The sequence below is a fragment of the Monodon monoceros genome, unplaced genomic scaffold (assembly GCF_005190385.1).
Source record: "Monodon monoceros isolate NGI ecotype Baffin Bay Population unplaced genomic scaffold, NGI_Narwhal_1 Super_Scaffold_18, whole genome shotgun sequence".
Taxonomy (NCBI): domain Eukaryota; kingdom Metazoa; phylum Chordata; class Mammalia; order Artiodactyla; family Monodontidae; genus Monodon; species Monodon monoceros.
Window position 1 is genome coordinate 4,517,685 of NW_021703774.1, and position 17,735 is coordinate 4,535,419.

At 35.7% G+C, this 17,735-nt stretch overlaps 1 protein-coding gene across 3 annotated transcripts in view; it reads left to right on the plus strand.

Annotated features, from left to right (window-relative positions):
• DENND1B (DENN domain containing 1B) overlaps window positions 1-17,735 on the plus strand; it is a 265,632-nt gene that overhangs the window by 98,919 nt on the left and 148,978 nt on the right. For all 3 annotated transcript variants that reach the window (XM_029227517.1, XM_029227515.1, XM_029227516.1), the window contains exons 4-5: window positions 7,962-8,011; window positions 9,990-10,109. In XM_029227517.1, coding sequence (XP_029083350.1) covers window positions 7,962-8,011; window positions 9,990-10,109 — 170 coding nt within the window. The remainder of the gene's footprint in view (window positions 1-7,961; window positions 8,012-9,989; window positions 10,110-17,735) is intronic.

Sequence of the window (17,735 nt, forward strand, 5' to 3'; positions counted from 1 at the left end):
AGCAATAGATGAGATTTCTTCCCTTGGGACTTCCACCACACTCCTCCAGAAGCACCCCTGCTGAATTTGGTGTACATGTCTGATTTCTAGACTCCCTGGTGTTTTTCACTTTTACAACCCACGCTTTTATTACATTACATTGTGATTGTCTTTGATTGCTATTCGCACATTAAATATTTGCTAAATGAATATACATAAATTTACATAAGCATATTATTCATATAAATAAGTTCATGTTGAGTTTGTAAATATGAGTTAGTACTGATTAGACTTTATACCTAAGTAAATAATCTTCATAGAACAGTCTGTATTTTATAATTGTGTAATTATAATTTAGTTCTTCCAGACAAAGCCTCCAAATGGGTAAATAGTCAGTTATGATTTTTCCAAACTTTAAAAAGACACCGTGATTCTCATTTCTACTAGGTGACCTTATAGACTCCAGGGACCTTCAAGGTATAGAGAAATAATTAGTATGTGTACTGTTGCTCCCAGAATACAATAGTCATCTAAAGTGTAGGGGCCCTGACTTATGCTCTAAAACTAAAGTTTCTGTTGTTTCTTAAAGCATCAGACAAACAAAATTCCCATCTGGTTTATCACAGGATTCACTATCTAGGGAAAATCAAGCAGTGCAGGCATAGTTCTGAACTGGGTTCAGGGCAGGATCAAAAGAAAAAAAAAAAAGGGTAATTGTAGTTTACTTCTCTGGGACATATCATACCTCGTTTGTCATCCATAACAGCAAAATACATTCTTTAATGTGTGATTTACCCAATGAATGGAGAATATTTACATGAATACAGTGACAGAAAGATTGCACATGGTCTAGGTCTGAAGAATATGAGAAATAATATGAATCAAGGGTCTGGCAGTCCACAGGACTGGGGAAAATATAAAATCCAGACTGGAGAAAATGTAAAATCCAGGTAAAGGTTAACAAAGAACAAAGAATGACTCAAAATTAAAGAAAATGGAAAACATAATTCAGTAATCAAGGGCAGTGCTACAAAGAGGATATGTTTTCTAAGGGCATCTCTATCAGCGTCTTCGCCAGGACAGTTGCAGGGAAGCCCCCTTTGAGGTGAAGGGGGCAGGAAGTCCCTCCGTTCCTTGCGCTGGCCAGTGCCTTGTGCAGAGTTGGTAATTAATCCTTATTAAGTGCATTGATAAATAAGTACATGAAAAAAGAATTTTATTAGTAAACCCTCCCTTAAATGAAAAATGTCTGTTGGCATGACTCTTTGAAGATATTTTTAATTCAAAGAAGTAGCCAGGGTGGTAGCCCAAAGTAAGCTCCTGTACATACTGAAAACATCAGATATGCACAGTGTATGATTTTGCAGCATTAACCGAGTTTGCCTCTATTGTGTTTGATTAAACAGAAATAGTTGAATATATTCAAATCTATATCTATATCCATAGGCACCTATATTAACTAAATGTGTTAACCATCTTCCAAGGAGGCAGATAAATTATTCAGTATAATACTTTGTATTTTGTATCTCAGTATGTTAATGTTTTGGCATAGGTCATTGGACACAGGACCTTAAATGTTGTAGTTATTTAGTAAATATGTGTTGAATAAGTATCTTCTTCATTTGAATTCATATGACACTTGAGTTTTTAAAATAAGTAACTAATTAATAAAAGAGTTAACAGTTGTCAGTGGGGTTATGTACCTGACACTGTCTAATCATTTTACATGGATTTTTAACTTAATCCTCATATAAATCCCAAGTAAATCCTCACTTAATCCTATGAGATAGATGATAATTTTGGCACATTTTCTAGAGGTGGTGACCGGGGCGCTTAGCCGGGGGCTGGCACAGCCAGGTCTGAGTGTCACCTCCTGGCTCCAGAGCACCGTGCACTGACCACTGGGCTTTGCTGCCTCGTGGGTGTGTGCCTGCACACTGGTGCCTGTGCCTATTTCTGGGATCTCATCGTAGCTCTGAAAATTAGTAATCACGTTTCCTTTACTCTCCACAGCATCTAGCTGTGGGTTGGGGTCATGGTAGTGGATCAGTTGACTGGCGTCAAACTTGTTTCTCTCTAAAAATTGAGGCTTTTTTCTACTTATCTTAATTCTACTTATCTTGATTTAATGGCAGTTTGATATTCATTTTTAAGTAGCTTAGTGTCTATAATGCAAATAAATATTATAGGCAATGCTCTATTTTATTATATAGGTGTTTCCTTTGATCTAGAAAATGTTACTAGTTAAAATAGGGGTGAGTGAGGCAAAGAATAAGTATATTAGTCTGAAAGGAATGGGAGGTTACATGGTTATTAGGGAAAAAGAAAGGGAGTCTTCCTAGGTGGCTTTTTCTTAGAGTTGGATAATTGTTATTCAAATCACTGTTTAAAAGTTAGTGTTAACGTAGGCATAAAAATTTGAAGGTGGTTGGAATAGAATTTTTGACAAAAAACCTTTGGAAGCCCATTTGCTTATATACATATACTTTCATGCCTTTTGAATTCTTCTCTTTATCTTAAATTAATGAGGGAAATGTATTATTCCTTTTATTTGCCAAGTAAACCACCTATCTAATCGTTAAGTACAGTATACGTATTTTTGGTAACGTCATGCTGTACTGCTTTGAATCTAGGCTTTTTCATTGGCATTAGATTAAGCTAATATTGAGTACAGAGCTCTCATCACCTGACTTATACACATAGAACCAAAATCCTCAAAATGCGTATTTCTGCAATACAGTTCTTTTTACAGTCGAATGTATTTGCTTCGTGGCAGTTATTTAAATCTTTCAACAATAAAAATTCATTCATAATTTTTTTTTTTGTGGTATGTGGGCCTCTCACTGTTGTGGCCTCTCCCGTTGTGGAGCACAGGCTCCGGACGCGAAGGCTCAGCGGCCATGGCTCACGGGCCCAGCCGCTCCGCAGCATGTGGGATCTTCCTGGACTGGGGCACGAACCCGTGTCCCCTGCATTGGCAGGCGGACTCACAACCACTGTGCCACCAGGGAAGCCCCATTCTTAATTTTTGATAGTGAAAAATAACTTGATCAGAGTTAACAATCTAAACACTGTTAGTGTCAGAATTCACAGACTTGGTGTTTTCCTTAAATTAAGAAGGATGGAAGAGAAATTTACTTCTAATTGAAATAGTACATAAAAGTAAAACCAAGAGAAAAATCCTGCAGTGGTCTCAATTATTCTGATAGTTATTCCTTGGCTCTAAGTTTAAAATAGAGTCTCCAAGCTTAAAAAACTTTAGAAAGTAAAACGATGTTTAAAGAGGCTGTATGTGTAATTTACGGTATAATTGTAGTTCTACCTTTTAATAAAATGCATCCCAATCTAAAAACCCTGTTAGTGTAGCTGTGTTTCCTTGGAAACTTAGAGCATCTCGCAGTACCCCTGTGGGTGTGCCGTGGTGCCTTGAGCAGCTCGGGTGCAGTTTGGGAATCCCCGTTGTGCGCTGTGCAACCTGCTTGTCACTAAGTAGCTCAGTGAATATTTCTTTTGAGAAAAAAAAAGTTTATTTTTCCCCCATGTAAAGCACAAATAGATTGAGTGAATACATGGTATTAATGAATTCTCATTTGTTTTGGGAGATAATATTCAAAATTAACCATCTTTTTAGGAATCAGTGGCCATTGTGAAAAATTAGATTAAAATTGATAAGTAAAGCCCCCTTTTTACAAAAGGATTCTGAAAGTGTTATTCAAATGAATAAATTTATGCATATTTGAAAACTGTCCTTATGTAATATCGTGTATATTTTTCCTGAGAACTTTGGTAGAACTGTAATTCTTATCTAATTAAAATTGCTGTGAGGAGTCTTAAGAAAGAAAAGATGATGCTTCACTCAAGCTTCTTTGTAATTAATTACAGGTGTTGTGGCCAGTGGAAAATGGATGGGTTTGAATTCTGACTTCTCTAAGTAGTCTAAGGCTAAGCTAAGCATGGGTAACCTTTGCCCTGCCTGTGGTTAGTCTAGGAGTGGCCGCCACCTTCTGGCTGATCAGCTGCCACGGGAAAGTCAGCCAGTGGACCTGCTGGGAAAGGTTTCCCCGCTGATAGAAAGAGCCTCCCAGGAAGCTTTGGCTGGATACAGCGGTATCTTCATGTGGTCAGCTGAACTCTGGCAGCTCGTTTTGTGACCATGAGTAGATGTGCCTGAGGACAAAGCCACAAACTCCGGACAGCAGAGCAGAAGGATGGAGGACTCCTGAGTCCTTGAGGAGGGTGCTGAATCAGTCCCCGAAAAAGTCCACCGTGTCACTTCTGGCAGTGAGAGGGTAACTACTGCTTGTGTACAGTAGGCGCCCTTATCTTATTCCTTAGTTATAGGTGCCAGTCAAACCAAGTTAATCACTCAAGACCCTTACTGTAGGCGATCGAGTGTGTTGTGAAAAACCCTCCCAAGTGATTATCTTATACCGTCTTATCTTCCGTCTAATTCTTTCTGCCCTCCCATTGAGAACCCCTGGAGAAGGACGGTTATGAAGTTGAACAAACAGAATTTGAGGAATGATTGATTGCATATGGGGGTCAGGGAAAGGGAGAGGTCTAGGCAACTACCATGTGCTTGTTTGGGTAACGGGGTGGGCAGTGCTGCCGTTCTGGGTGATAAGGAGTATAAAACTGAAAGAGTGACTTCAGTTTTGTTCATTCTGCATTGGAGGTGTCTGGGGAATGTTCAGAGATTGATACTAGAAAGTAGTTAGAAGTATAATCCTGGAGTTCACAGAAGTATCTGAACTATAGGACTAAGAAATTTGGTAGTTGTAGTTGAATCCGTGGGTGTAGGTGAGATTGCCTAGGCAGGTATAATTTACCGAGTGTGGCGGAGAGGACTGGTTGGAACCTCAGCATTTCAGTGGAGGGCAGGGGAAGGAGCCATTGAGGACAAGGAAAACAAGTACTGATCCCAACGATGGTGCATCTCCTTGCCTCTTAGATTTTTTTCTAAGACCTTTGTAGTTACTGAACTCTAATCAGGAGGTAAACTTTACATATTTCAGCTTTTTTTTTTAAAAGTAGATTCTTAGATGCTCCTTTCCTCTTTTATTTGATCAGTTTATAATGCTCAGTGGTAACCTCATGGATAGTCAATATACCACTCTTAACATGAGCAGTTTCTTCTCTCTTACACGATCAATTTGATCATAATGCTTATTAGTACAGATACAGGATATAGTACCAAAAAACCACAGTGTATAAATTTGCATTAATCCTTGTTTTCAGTCATTTATATATTTCCCAGTCAGTTTATTTATATAGTAGTAGACTTGTTTTTAGGGCATATGCAGATATATGTGTTATTGCCTCTTGTACTTTGCTATTCATAATTTTATATTCTATTAATATATCATTCTTTTAGTTATTTCTGTTTTTAACATTTGACGTTAGTCAATGTGTTCTTTCTATGAAAAAAAATCTTTTAGAGAATTAAGAGGATTTTGAGAACCCAGATAATTTTTCTTGCCTGAGGAAGTTAGGTATTTCATAAAAACAAAAGCCGGTAGCAATAGAGAAACATAACTTTTGAAGAGTATTGTCTTAAACCTTTCACATAATCTACGGATGCCAATCCAGAAATGTGTGTGTGTATGTGTCATATCAAGAACACAGTGCGGTGGAAATACCAGAGTTTATGAGCACTTCTAATCAATATAAAAGTACAGTTTTCAATTAACATCATTGTTAAAAGGATCCAAAAAACTATTTGCATGTATTTTATTCCTCCCTCCAACTCTCTTCCCTCCCTCCTCTATAATCTCATCTATCCTATATTATATATCAAGCGCGCGCGATGCTACCTACTCTCTATCTATCTCCTATTCTGATTCTCTCTCTCTCTCTCTCTCTCTCTCTCTCTCTCTCTCTCTCTCTCATTTCTTTTTCAACCTCAGTTTGAATAGCACCTGTAATTAAGGAAGAAAACCGAGCCCTGGGAGCTAGGTAGGACTTGCAGCCATTGATCTGTGTAAGCCCAGCTTATACTGTCAGGGGAGGAACAGTCAACTGCTGAGCTGCTTTGTCACTGACATAAGCTGAGAGAGGATTTTTTTGTCTATACTGTTTATACACTAGTCTATAGACCTGCTGGCTGGTTGAATTTTAAAGAGTGCGGAGGTTTAAAGACTTGTCCCCTGAGGGATGCTTCTGCCAGTTGGGGAGCGAGCCGTGGCTGTTTTGCAGAAGTGTGTGCATGTGTGTTGCTTCTGGAAGGAGGGAGGGGGAGGGTGTGAACGATTGAGCAACTAACTGGGAAACATTCTTCTTTATTTGAGTCTTAAAATCAATGTGAAATATATTATTAATTCGGGTATATTTGGAAGCAGACAATGGATTTTGAATATCTATCTTTATTGTTACAGAAATGATATGAACAGCTTTGCAGGGGCAGTATCTGAATAGCGTTCATGTGTGTTGTAAATATGGGAAATGGCTTCACTTTTTGCAGCACAAGATAAGGATTAGCAATGGTCAGATGAATTGTTCTCTTTTGTAATGTCCTGTTTTCAGTTTAAGTAATTTGAATTATTTCAAGCTTAGCAGCTCTTTTAGTTCCATTTATTGATAATAAAACATTGTCAGTAGTAAAACAGTTGGCTTTTTCTAAATACGGGGTCTGCGCTCGTACTTACAAATGTATGTTCATAAGCAAACCTGGGTACCCTGCCCTAAAGATAGAAAATAGCTTTTTTACATATGCTTTTCTTTCAGCTTCAGGGACTTAAGGCTCTTGAAGCTTTCTTAGGTTTTGGCATTGGAATTTTACAATGGTTTATTTTTACTTGATACTTTATACCAGTTTACATTTTAAAAGAATGTGAGAAATTCTGCTTAAAACACTCAATCCTATGACTGTGTATAGGGCTTAATATTCATATACTGATGACTTCTCCGAATGTAAGTTTTATTGGTAGAGAAGTAGTGATAGGGCATTTTTTGCTGGGGAGTGGCTACTGCATGAAGATATTTGCTCTTTACTCTTTTAATATGAAGCCTCTTCATCAATCTCTGTTTTCTCTTGTAAAATCGCCTGGCTTTAAACTTGTGTGATGGTGTCTTCAATTCTGACTCTATGACAGGAGTTAATTTTAAGTTGTTTTTCATATTTAACAAAATAGATCTTTTTCTATTTTTTTGCCAAATATCTGACAATTATCTGCATTTTGTTATACTTGTTAATGTATATGATTTCTAAAAGCTTTTAAAATTATTTTATAATAACTATAAAATCACTGCAGATTTCAAGTCAGTAAGATTATTTTCTATGCTTAATTAAAACATTGATTTTCATATTAGGAAATTCTTAAATAAAAGTGCACAGAGTAGAAGCTATGTAGTTTTACATTAAAGGCTTATTTTTAGATACACATTTCTTTAAGAGTGTTATTTGGGATTAAACTTAGTGTTACTGATGTTGAATTTACCAAGAGTTCAACATATAAATGTGTTTCTTTAGCTATAGAAAATCCTTTTTTTTGAACCATTTTACTCTGGGGCACGTAGAGTTGTTATACCTCTCAGTAATTCATTGCTGCCAACTTCATTCCCTTTTCTCTGCCTGCATTTTAATTGAAACAACATTTATATTTCTGAGCCAGGATCTGTCAGAAGTCCCTGTGGCTACTCTGTGGTACAAGCAGCAGCAGACGCAGCTTACCCATATGGTGCGGTGCTTCTTGTAAAATCCATATGGCCTTGTTGAAGGGAGTCCCAGCGGGGATGTGAGGGGTGTTAATACCCTTCAGGCCAGGCCTTTCCCTCCTGGGGCTTCCGTGGCATTGTCAGTGCAATCTGCCAAAGCACACACTTAATTCCTTTTTAATAATCAATTATTTTAGTCCAGGAACCTCTGTTATTTTTCTTAAGAAAAAGACAAACTTTTTTTTCCTAAAAAATGTCTCCAAAAAAGTTTTAACTGCATCTTTAAAAATATTCTAAAGCTTTTTTTTTTTTTTTTTTTGCATTTGCAGGAAGTACTACAGACTGTGCCAAAGTTCTGTTTCCCCTTTGACGTTGAAAGGTACAGTATAAGTCATCATTTAAAATAACCTTAGCCTAATCTCAGTGAGCACTTTAAAATTATTACATGTGTTTTCTTTATAAAATGAAATGTATTTTTCCCCCATTGCCTCTAACAAAAAAGACTAGAGGTTCAAAATTAAATAATATTTGAAATGGAGAAGCCTTCTAAATCATTATATCTTCTGTTTATTCCACTGTGGCCAGTTAGGATTAGTCTTAAGGTTCCATTTCTTCCTTTTGTTCTTCAGGTACTTGTTGTAAGCACTAGGAGAAAAAAACATTAATATGTCCTTTATCAGAGCCTTAGAATTGTGTCTTTTAAAATTAGATGTATATATCCTGGTTTCTATCTCACTTCACCCTGATTGAAAAGACCATCTGTGTGATATTGTAAAACTCATGGCTGGTTGTCTCCCAAGAATAGCTTTATAGAAATCGTGCAATATTATGGAAGGCTTCAGAGAAACCCTCTTACCTAGCAGTTTTGAAAATCTCATTATGTTTGTATTTTACTGAACAAATGCTGAATGAATAGAGTATTACCTGTGTGTAACTGGAATGTCACAGAATATATAGCCCTTTGAGCATAATAACAGATCATTTATTGTTTTTCATGTGATTTTCATACCCTATTACCAGTTTTCTTTAAGGGTATGCTGTGAGGTGGTATTAAAAGAAAATTTATTTTAGGAAAATATTTTGCTAAAAGTAAAGATTAGTAAAAATCTAAAATTTTACAGTGTTAAAGATAAAAAAGCCTTTCTAACGATGGGCTAATTGATAGTAATAAGTACTGCTGGTGAATGATGCCCCTTGTTTTACCTCTTTTCTGGGGAATCACTTGTGCCTGCTAAAGTTGCAATTTCCAAATTAATAGCAAAGATGAAATAAAGGAAGAAAAGCTATGGAAGTAAATTGTGAATATTGGGCACTAGAGGGCACAGGAGACACTAGAGGTTGTTTGTGAAGTTTGTAAAAGTTAAAAAAACAAAAACAAACCTGTCCCCATAAAACTGTGTTTGTTAAATATTCAGCATTTGAACTGCAGTATTTCCTGACAATTGAAAATGATTTGTAGTATTGGTGCAGTAGGGGTAAGTAGCTTGTTTCCTCATACATAATTCCTGTGGCTATTTCAAAGCCAAAGTTTAGGTGTCCTGGAAACTTTATTTTGGGACAAGGAAGCAGATGTTCAGTTATTGTTGTCTAATGGCAAAGTTATGGCCAGTAACAGGAAATATATTTGTATATTTTAAATAATAGTAAAGGTTCAGCGTAATGATTTATACTGCACCTTACATGGCAGTGTGACACGTATGATGATAGTTCACGTTAGCTCAGATTCTTTGTAGTAAGCTTTTTTTTTTAATAGAAATTGTATTCTTATTTTGTACTTGGAAATTTATTACCAGGATACAGGTAGCTCTAGAAGAGAATGCTAAAAAAAATGCCAGTAGTAATTTGTATGGTACTTTATTGGGTGAGAATGTCAACAGAAGAAGCAATTAAACAGAGCTGGTGGTGGCTGCCAGTAGGCTGTGCAGCAACACGCTTTGCTGTGTGAGAAGCCTTAGAGTCACCTGGAGGAGAGGCTGGGGAGGGGCGGACCGTCATATGACCAGCTTCTCACCTCCCCGGTTCCATTAGTAGTACGTTCGGAATTTATGAAATATTTGATAAGTACTTTCAAGCATGTGAAAACTTACGGTAAGATACCTTATGATTCCCTAGTAAGGGATTAGAATATGCTGAATTGCTCAGTCCATAAGGCGTTTCAACCTATTTTGGTACTTGCTTCATGATTTAGTTTACACATTTCACGCTCATTTTAGTTTTTAAAACGTCATTCTATCTTTGAGAACCAACTGATTGGAAAGGTGAAAACAGTGGCACACATACATCTATTCTTGCATTTGCTTTTCTCTAAGAAAATTCTCACACAAGGCTTAAAGTGTTATAATACTACTGTATTTTAGAGTGTCTCAGAATCAAGTCGGACAGCACTTTGCCTTTGTACTGACAGACATTGAAAGTAAACAGAGATTTGGATTCTGCCGACTCACATCGGGAGGGAAAATCTGCTTATGCATCCTTAGGTAAGTATTTGTAGTAAAAATTAAATTGGAGGCACGATAGATTAACGGTGTCTTGTACTTTGCTATGCTTGGGATGCTTAAAAATATGCTTATATATTTTTTAAATTGTTTTGTTTAAATCCAACTAAGTTGAAAAATAATTTTATTTACTCTCTATATATGGCATCAATTTGGTTTAAAGATTTACCAGTAACAGTAGAATTTTGCTTCAAAGAATTGGCTCCTTTTTTTAAAAAAAAATTATTCTATTGAAGTATAGTAGATTTACAATATTGTGTTAGAATTGGCCCTTTTAAAGATTAGTTTTTGTGGGTTTATTTTTGAAAAATTAAGATACGAGGTCAGATAATATATGCTTCACATATTAATTAGGATGCAAAAAATTCAGTTAAGCTAATATGTGTTCTATTGCTGACCCAGAACTTGGATTTTTGAAAGTGAATTGTTGGTTGAAGGTAAAGGTTGCAAACTGGTGATTCTGGGCAGAAGTGTTTAGAGGTGTTTTATTTGGCCTCATGGTGTTTAAAAAATTTTAGAAGGTGTTTCTAACCTTATAAATTTTAGTGAAATTTTGCATAAAGTTCACGTTTCTCGTTCCTTTTGCTAGCGCTGGTCTTGCTGTCCCAGCAACACTGAGCTGGTGCTGAGCAGCAGGTGTCTCCTTGTGTCAGGAGTCTGCTTGTTTCACAAGCCCTGCCTGTCCGCCTCCATCACTTACCTGGTTGGCCTGGACTCACTCGGTAGACAGTTGAGAGCGCGTCTCTGTCTGTGGACCTTGGGTTTGAGTTGCTAGTGCTGAGGAGGGTGGTCTGGAAGGTTAGCTTCCCTTTAATATGTCCTGATGACTCAGAAATGTAGGTGTGTTCTATACAAATAGGACTCTATACGGTGATTACAATACGGATATTGGTCAAGCTAGATTCTATAGAAATGTTTATAGTAAAAGAAATAACATTAAATTTAATGTTCATTTGCTTTTTAGCTACGTTCCTCTCAGTCTTTGAGGGTTAAGTTATAGATTCTACTCAGAATATCTTTTCATTAAAAAGTCAAATTTACAGAAAAGTTTCGAGAATAGTACCATGAGCTCTTGTCTACACATCCCCTAGAATCACAGTTGTTAGCCTGCTTCTGTCTCTCCCCACCTCCCCCCACTCTCTCAGTGTACACACACACACACACACGCATGTGCACGCATGCGTGCGTGCACACACGCACACACAAACTCTGTATGTCTCTCTGTTGTAGTATTGTTTTTGCTGACCCATTTGAGAGTAAGTTATAGACATCATTCTTATGTAATATTTGAATATTTTACATAAATTAATTATGATATCCATAATTAAAGAGTCTAAATCTTTCTCTTTGTTTTGAACTCTTAACATACTTTGAATACAATGAACCTATTAATAATTAGCAAGTTTTTAAATTTTCACAATAGTCCCTGTGAATGAGCTTGTAGAATAAACATTCTTAGCCATTTCTGTTTCAATTTAGGAAAGCCATTGTTAACCTCGAAATATTTACACAAAATATGAACTATAGCTATTTGTTAAATGATTGAAGGATTAGTATCGTGTCTGTATCTCCAAACCAGTTGTCATTAATTTGTAGGAAGCAGATTCTAGAGCAGTTACCATATCAGGTTACTTTTATGTAGTTCTCAAACCCGTCTGGGTGGAAGGAGACTTGAATGTTGTCGTTCTACATTAAGAACAGTCTCACCTGCAGAAAATATGGTTCACTTATATCAGTGTAATAAAAACCAAAAAAATCGTCTATGCCAATAAAGAAAACCTTTCACAGTAAGCATTATTGGTTATTTAGTCTTTTTAAAAAGAGTAAATGTTCCTTTTATTTTTGTTATTTGATGGTGCTTTCCAGTAGATAAGAAATAGTAGGTATCAAAGCTTTATGAAAAAACCGTGGAGGAGAGTGAGAATCTTAAATTGAGAAAATTCTATCCTACAGCTTATTTTTTCCTGGAAAATTAAAAGACTGCCATTTCATAGATGTTAATGCATGTCTCAGTCACTCTCCTGGAAAGTAGTATGCAACGGTGTTCTTTGAGAATAGCCAATTTAGAGACTAGCCAGTAAATTAGAGAACAGAGAATTAAAATATAATCAAATTCAGCAATTTATTTAGAAAGTTGTGATGGGTAGGTAAATACCTATTTTAAGGTGTAATCGGTGTATGTCTGTGAAAATAATTTTGGCAAGTCTCGGTGAGTGCTGTAGTGAGAGGAATAATGGTGTTTTGGGTTCTGGTTTGTCCATGGACGACACTGAGTCTTCACCACTTTCGATTGAACTTCATACATGTTGAAAGGAAGGATGGGACTCTAAACCTGCTAGGAGAGATTGTTGTTGATTTTTAAAAACTACTGTAACTGTATTGAATCCTGACATTGAATCCTGAAGCCAAAAACGTTGGCATCCTTTGACTACGTAATGACGAAAACTTCTGTTTGGTGACAAATATAGTAAGGAAATTGAATATTCCAATAATAAGCTGGTAGGACTGTATTTACAACCACTGTGACAGAGCGTTAATCACCATAGAGTATAATAAGAGAGAGAAACAACCCAATAGAAAAATACGTAAAGCATCTGAACAGCATATTCACAGAGGAAATGTGAATAGCATATATATACATATATATGTGTGTGTGTATACACACACACACACACACACCTGTGAATGATGCTCAGCCTTACTAAAGGTGAAAGAAACGAGCACATTACGATGGGCAGAAATGAAAAACTAAAAAAAAAAAAAGCATGAGGGGAAATAGATATTTCATGTGCTGCTTGTAGGACTGTAAAATGACATGACTTTTTGAAGGGGAATTTAAAAATATCTATCAGATTTTTAAAGTCTCCTTCTCCTTGACTCAGTTAATTCCAGTTCTTGCAATTTAAATCTCAGGAGTATTCCCAGTGGTGAGTAGTAAAGTGTGAGCAAAGTTATTTATTATGACATGGTTTATAAGAGCAAAACCACTGGACGTAGATGTCGCTCAGGAGGAACTGATTAGGTGCTTTAGGGCCCATTCCCCAGGCTCCACTCTGGGCCCCCTCCCTGCCGGAATGCTATCTGTGCTGTTCACTGATGCGTTGTATTCCCAGTGCCTACAAGAGTAAACTCTTAATAGATACTTGTTGAATAAATACATTAATGAATTAATGACTAGTACAATGGAATATTATGTATCTGTTAGGAAAAATTAAACACACAGATACTGACTTGGAGAAATGTTTATGATATATTGTGAAATGATGAAAAGTTTCAAGGTAATATTTATAGCGTGTTCTTATGTTTGTAAAGAACAAGTTATATGTATATATAAATGTATATTTTAAGGAGTAGTCAATAACAGATTTATATATTAATATATGATTGTATATACTTATAAAAGGATAGATCTCTAATTCTTTGACCTTGTACACTTCAGCATTCATCTACTTTTTGCAGTGAGCAAAAGTAATTTTAATCAGTTTTTCCTGCACTAAAATTCTGAAATGTCAGAACTATATAAAGAGCATATTAAAAATGTGTGGGAATTTACCCAGATCATCTTTTGTCAGGTAAGACATCCAGGACAGGAAATGGTCCTACAAGTGTGTTTTCGTGGAGATACTCCAAAGGCAGCAGCTGGTCATTGTTGACTAGCAGAATTAAGAATGGGAAGGGAACAGGCATTTCATTCTACACGCTTGAAATTTGGAATCACAGTGCAAAAGAATGATCTTTGGAAGACAAAAAAATATTACTTGTGAGGTGACCTTCCCACCACCATCTTAGAGCCAGATATTAGTGTTTTTCTGTAATTTCAACACAGAATGTTCAACGTGGTGGAAATGCTTTGTGAGAGGACAGGAGAAATGTGACTACACCTACAATTTATTTCCTACTATTTTTTTCTCTTCCAGCAACACTCAATTTCATCATATCCTTAAGATGTAGTAGGAGAAAGTTTGTTTAGCTTCATATAAAACCAAGACTTAGAATTTAAGTAGTCATTTTTGAAGGGTTGTGGGAAGGGAAGGTAGAAGTAGCAAACGAATTATTCATGGGATTGGTTGGGGCAATCAGATCTCTTCCTTTAAAGGCCAATTTCTTGAATTCCAGACTCTGCTGCTTCCAGGGGTTCTGTGAGAGAAGACCACCTCTGCTAGTGTTCTGAGTGTTCACTGGTGGCTGCCAGGGCTTTAGAGTAATGTTTGCATTCAGTGTTTTGGGAATGTCCTGGTCCTCTTAGAATTCAGCCCTAATTCTAAGTCCTAAATTCTAAGGCTTCTTAGAATTAAGCATTAATAGGGCTAAAATTTATTGAGAAAAATGACAAAATACTTGAATAAGCAAGACACAGAAATATATGTCTTTAACCATGCTTTTCTGTTAACAAAAGTAATATATTTTACTATAGAAAAATTGGAAGAAAATAAAGAAAAAGAAAGTAAAGGCACTTATATTTGTAAAACATAACCATTGCTTACATGTTGGTATTCATTCTAGACTTATTTCCATGTCTTGTTAAGACACATTTATAAATCTATTGGATAGCAAACTAAATATTTAACTGTAGTGTTTATTCACAGTTGGTAAAGTGAATGAATATATATAGAAGCAGTTAATACATTGAAAAAGCTTCTATGGATTTCATATTATCCACTGTAAGTGCTGAGAATTTTTGTACATGCTTAATCTGACAATTGGTCATTTCACTTTTTTTCCTTAAAAGTTGAGATTCAGCATAAAGATGATTTCCTTTCTGATTATAGTTTTTATAATTAGTTACTTATTTCTTTACCTGGAGTATATTACGACTTTCAAATATGAAAAAATTTTAGCATCTTTTTCTTGAAGCTGTCTTTTGTGAAAAATTAGTGCATTTATATTGAAACACACTACATTTTTAGTTATTCTGTTGTGAGATAGTACTGGATTGATTATTCAGAGGTCAATTTTAGTATCAGTGATTTAAGATTCTTAGATAGAAATTAATAATTTCTCCTGTTGTCTTTATATCCTGTTAAACACTAAATTTTTTTTATTGTATCAACTATATCTTCATCAAAAAACTTCATTTAAAAAAAAACAAAACTCTTCATTTATTTTACCTTCTAATGTTTGAATTTGTGTTTTAATGATCTAAATTTTAAAAGAAAAGTATAAATATCTCTTGAGTTTTTGTTGACATCGAACAGTTTAAAATATTTTAGGTCCCTAAAGAGTAGTCATAATGAAAATGGGATACATTTAAGGATGTTTAAGATTTTTTAATACAAAGTAAAATTAGATACAAATTGGTAGTAAATTTTCATTAGAAAAGCAAAAAAATAACTCTGAGTGTTGGATTTCTTGAATAACAAAGACTTTTAGGTTAGAGATGACAATGATAATACTAATAATAACACATAAATTAATAACATCATTTAGTGTCTGTTTACTGTAAGCCAAGCATTTTGCTAAGTGATTTATATACATTATTAATAAAAACTACTCTATGCCTTAGAGTTATGAGCTAGAAAATTTTCACATAAAGCTTTAAAGCTACTTTTCATCCTGGATGATGCCGTTATATAAGACTTGAAAGTAATTTAGATTTACCTTAGAGTTCTAAGCTAGAAAATTTGCACACAATGCTCTCAAAACCATGGGTTCTCTTCTTCGACTGGATTTATGCTATTATAAGTTTTGAAAGTAAGTGTATTTAATTTGTATTTGTTTCATTCTCTCTGTAGAAGAAATATTACAATTCAGGTTTATTTAATATAAAAGTCAATATTTAATTTTGAATTTTTGTATGCTTTAGCCTTTTCTATGGCATGTCTCTCCTACTTTAACAAGATTTCAAAAATACCCTGAGGGCTTCCCTGGTGGCGCAGTGGTTGAGAGCCCGCCTGCCGATGCAGGGGACGCAGGGGACACGGGTTCGTGCCCCGGTCTGGGAAAATCCCACGTGCCGCGGAGCGGCTGGGCCCGGGAGCCATGGCCGCTGAGCTTGCGCGTCCAGAGCCTGTGCTCCGCAATGGGAGAGGCCACAACAGTGAGAGGCCCGCGTACCGCAAAAACAAACAAACAAACAAACCCTGAGATATTACTAATTTAAATCATGCCATTGTTTGTATTTAGAATTGCTTTCGTATAATAGCAAAAATGCAAGAAGTAACTTTTCCCCTAATTTGATTAACGTAATTTTACAACTATAAAGTTGTCGCCAAGGGTTCAAAATTAAATACTTTCATAAGGAAGACAGTTTGATGTTTGGGGCCTTTGTAGTCCTCCCTGCCCACCTCCCCTGTAACTCATACCAAACTTGAGGCTTTCACACTCTTCCTTGAAGCAAGTCCCTTAGAAGCAGAATGTTTCAATTTTACACATTTTGTGTCAATTTTCCAGGCAGAAAAACAGCCTCTAGACATTAGACATTTTTCTACGGAAAGGCAGTTTCCTTCGTTTTATTTGATTACTCTAAGTTAGGTTCCTGCTGACCACTTAGACTGTTAGTGGTTACCTGACTGTTTGACAAAAAACATTTCCTTTCCTTTATTTAACCTTTGACTTTCGGATGTAAAAGTTTTATCAGCTCGATAGTGGAAGCACAAGTGTGAGGGAAGTCTCCCATGGCTTTACATATACATCTGTCCTTTGCCTTATGTCTTTATGAAAACTTAAGGAAATAATCTTAGGAGATTCTTTGACTTTCATTTTAAAATAATTGGCCTTCACGTATTTGTTTTACATTTATGTATGTTTACAAGACTATGAGAGTCCCAGGAATCCTTTGTTAAAGAACTACATTTTCAGTTTTATAAAATTCAAGTAAAGTATCTTATTTAGTCATTATATGTTGAATACATTTCTAAAAACTTTCTGGGGTTTTTGTGTTTGGTTGTACAAAAACAGATTGGGACTGTAAAATTTAGTGAAAACTATTTTAACTTAATGATAATCAGCTTAGGAGCTTATACATTAGTTAAAAATTAATTGCTTTGAACTTATGTTGTTTGAAAATTATCTAAGAAACCACAAAAATAAAAACATGAGAATAACATTTCTTACATGAGAAAGATAAGCTTGTATAATTTATAATATTTATTTTATATCTATGTGTGTATGTATTTTTTTGGCACACGTTTTATTTTTAAAGTGTGCAATGGAATCTTGTTAAAATATTTGAATTATTGACTACTTTATGTACCCTGGACCATTTTCTTGTCATATAAAAAAGTAAGCAGGACTTCCTGTTGAATAGTTGCTCCATACCAGGGGTTGTGAATTCAGTTACCTGTAGGGACAAGGTAAGGGCCTAAAATGAGATAAGCAGGTTTGGCTGACAGTAGGAAATTGGGGTGATCCAAATAAATAGCACATGCCCCATCCAAAGACAGAAGCTGTTACCCAGCTTTAGGTAGTTGTTGCAAAGTTAAAATAAAAAAAAGTGTAACCAGTATTGCCAGTTCTTTTGATTTTTAAGAGAAGAAATCTAGATTTTTAAGTGGATTATCTGATTTAGAAGTTGGCCACTTACTCAGTTCAACAACAACAATGGTGCGTTGCCCAAACAGAATATGACTGTGGGCTGGATATGTCTGCATGTAGCCAGTTTGCACCCTC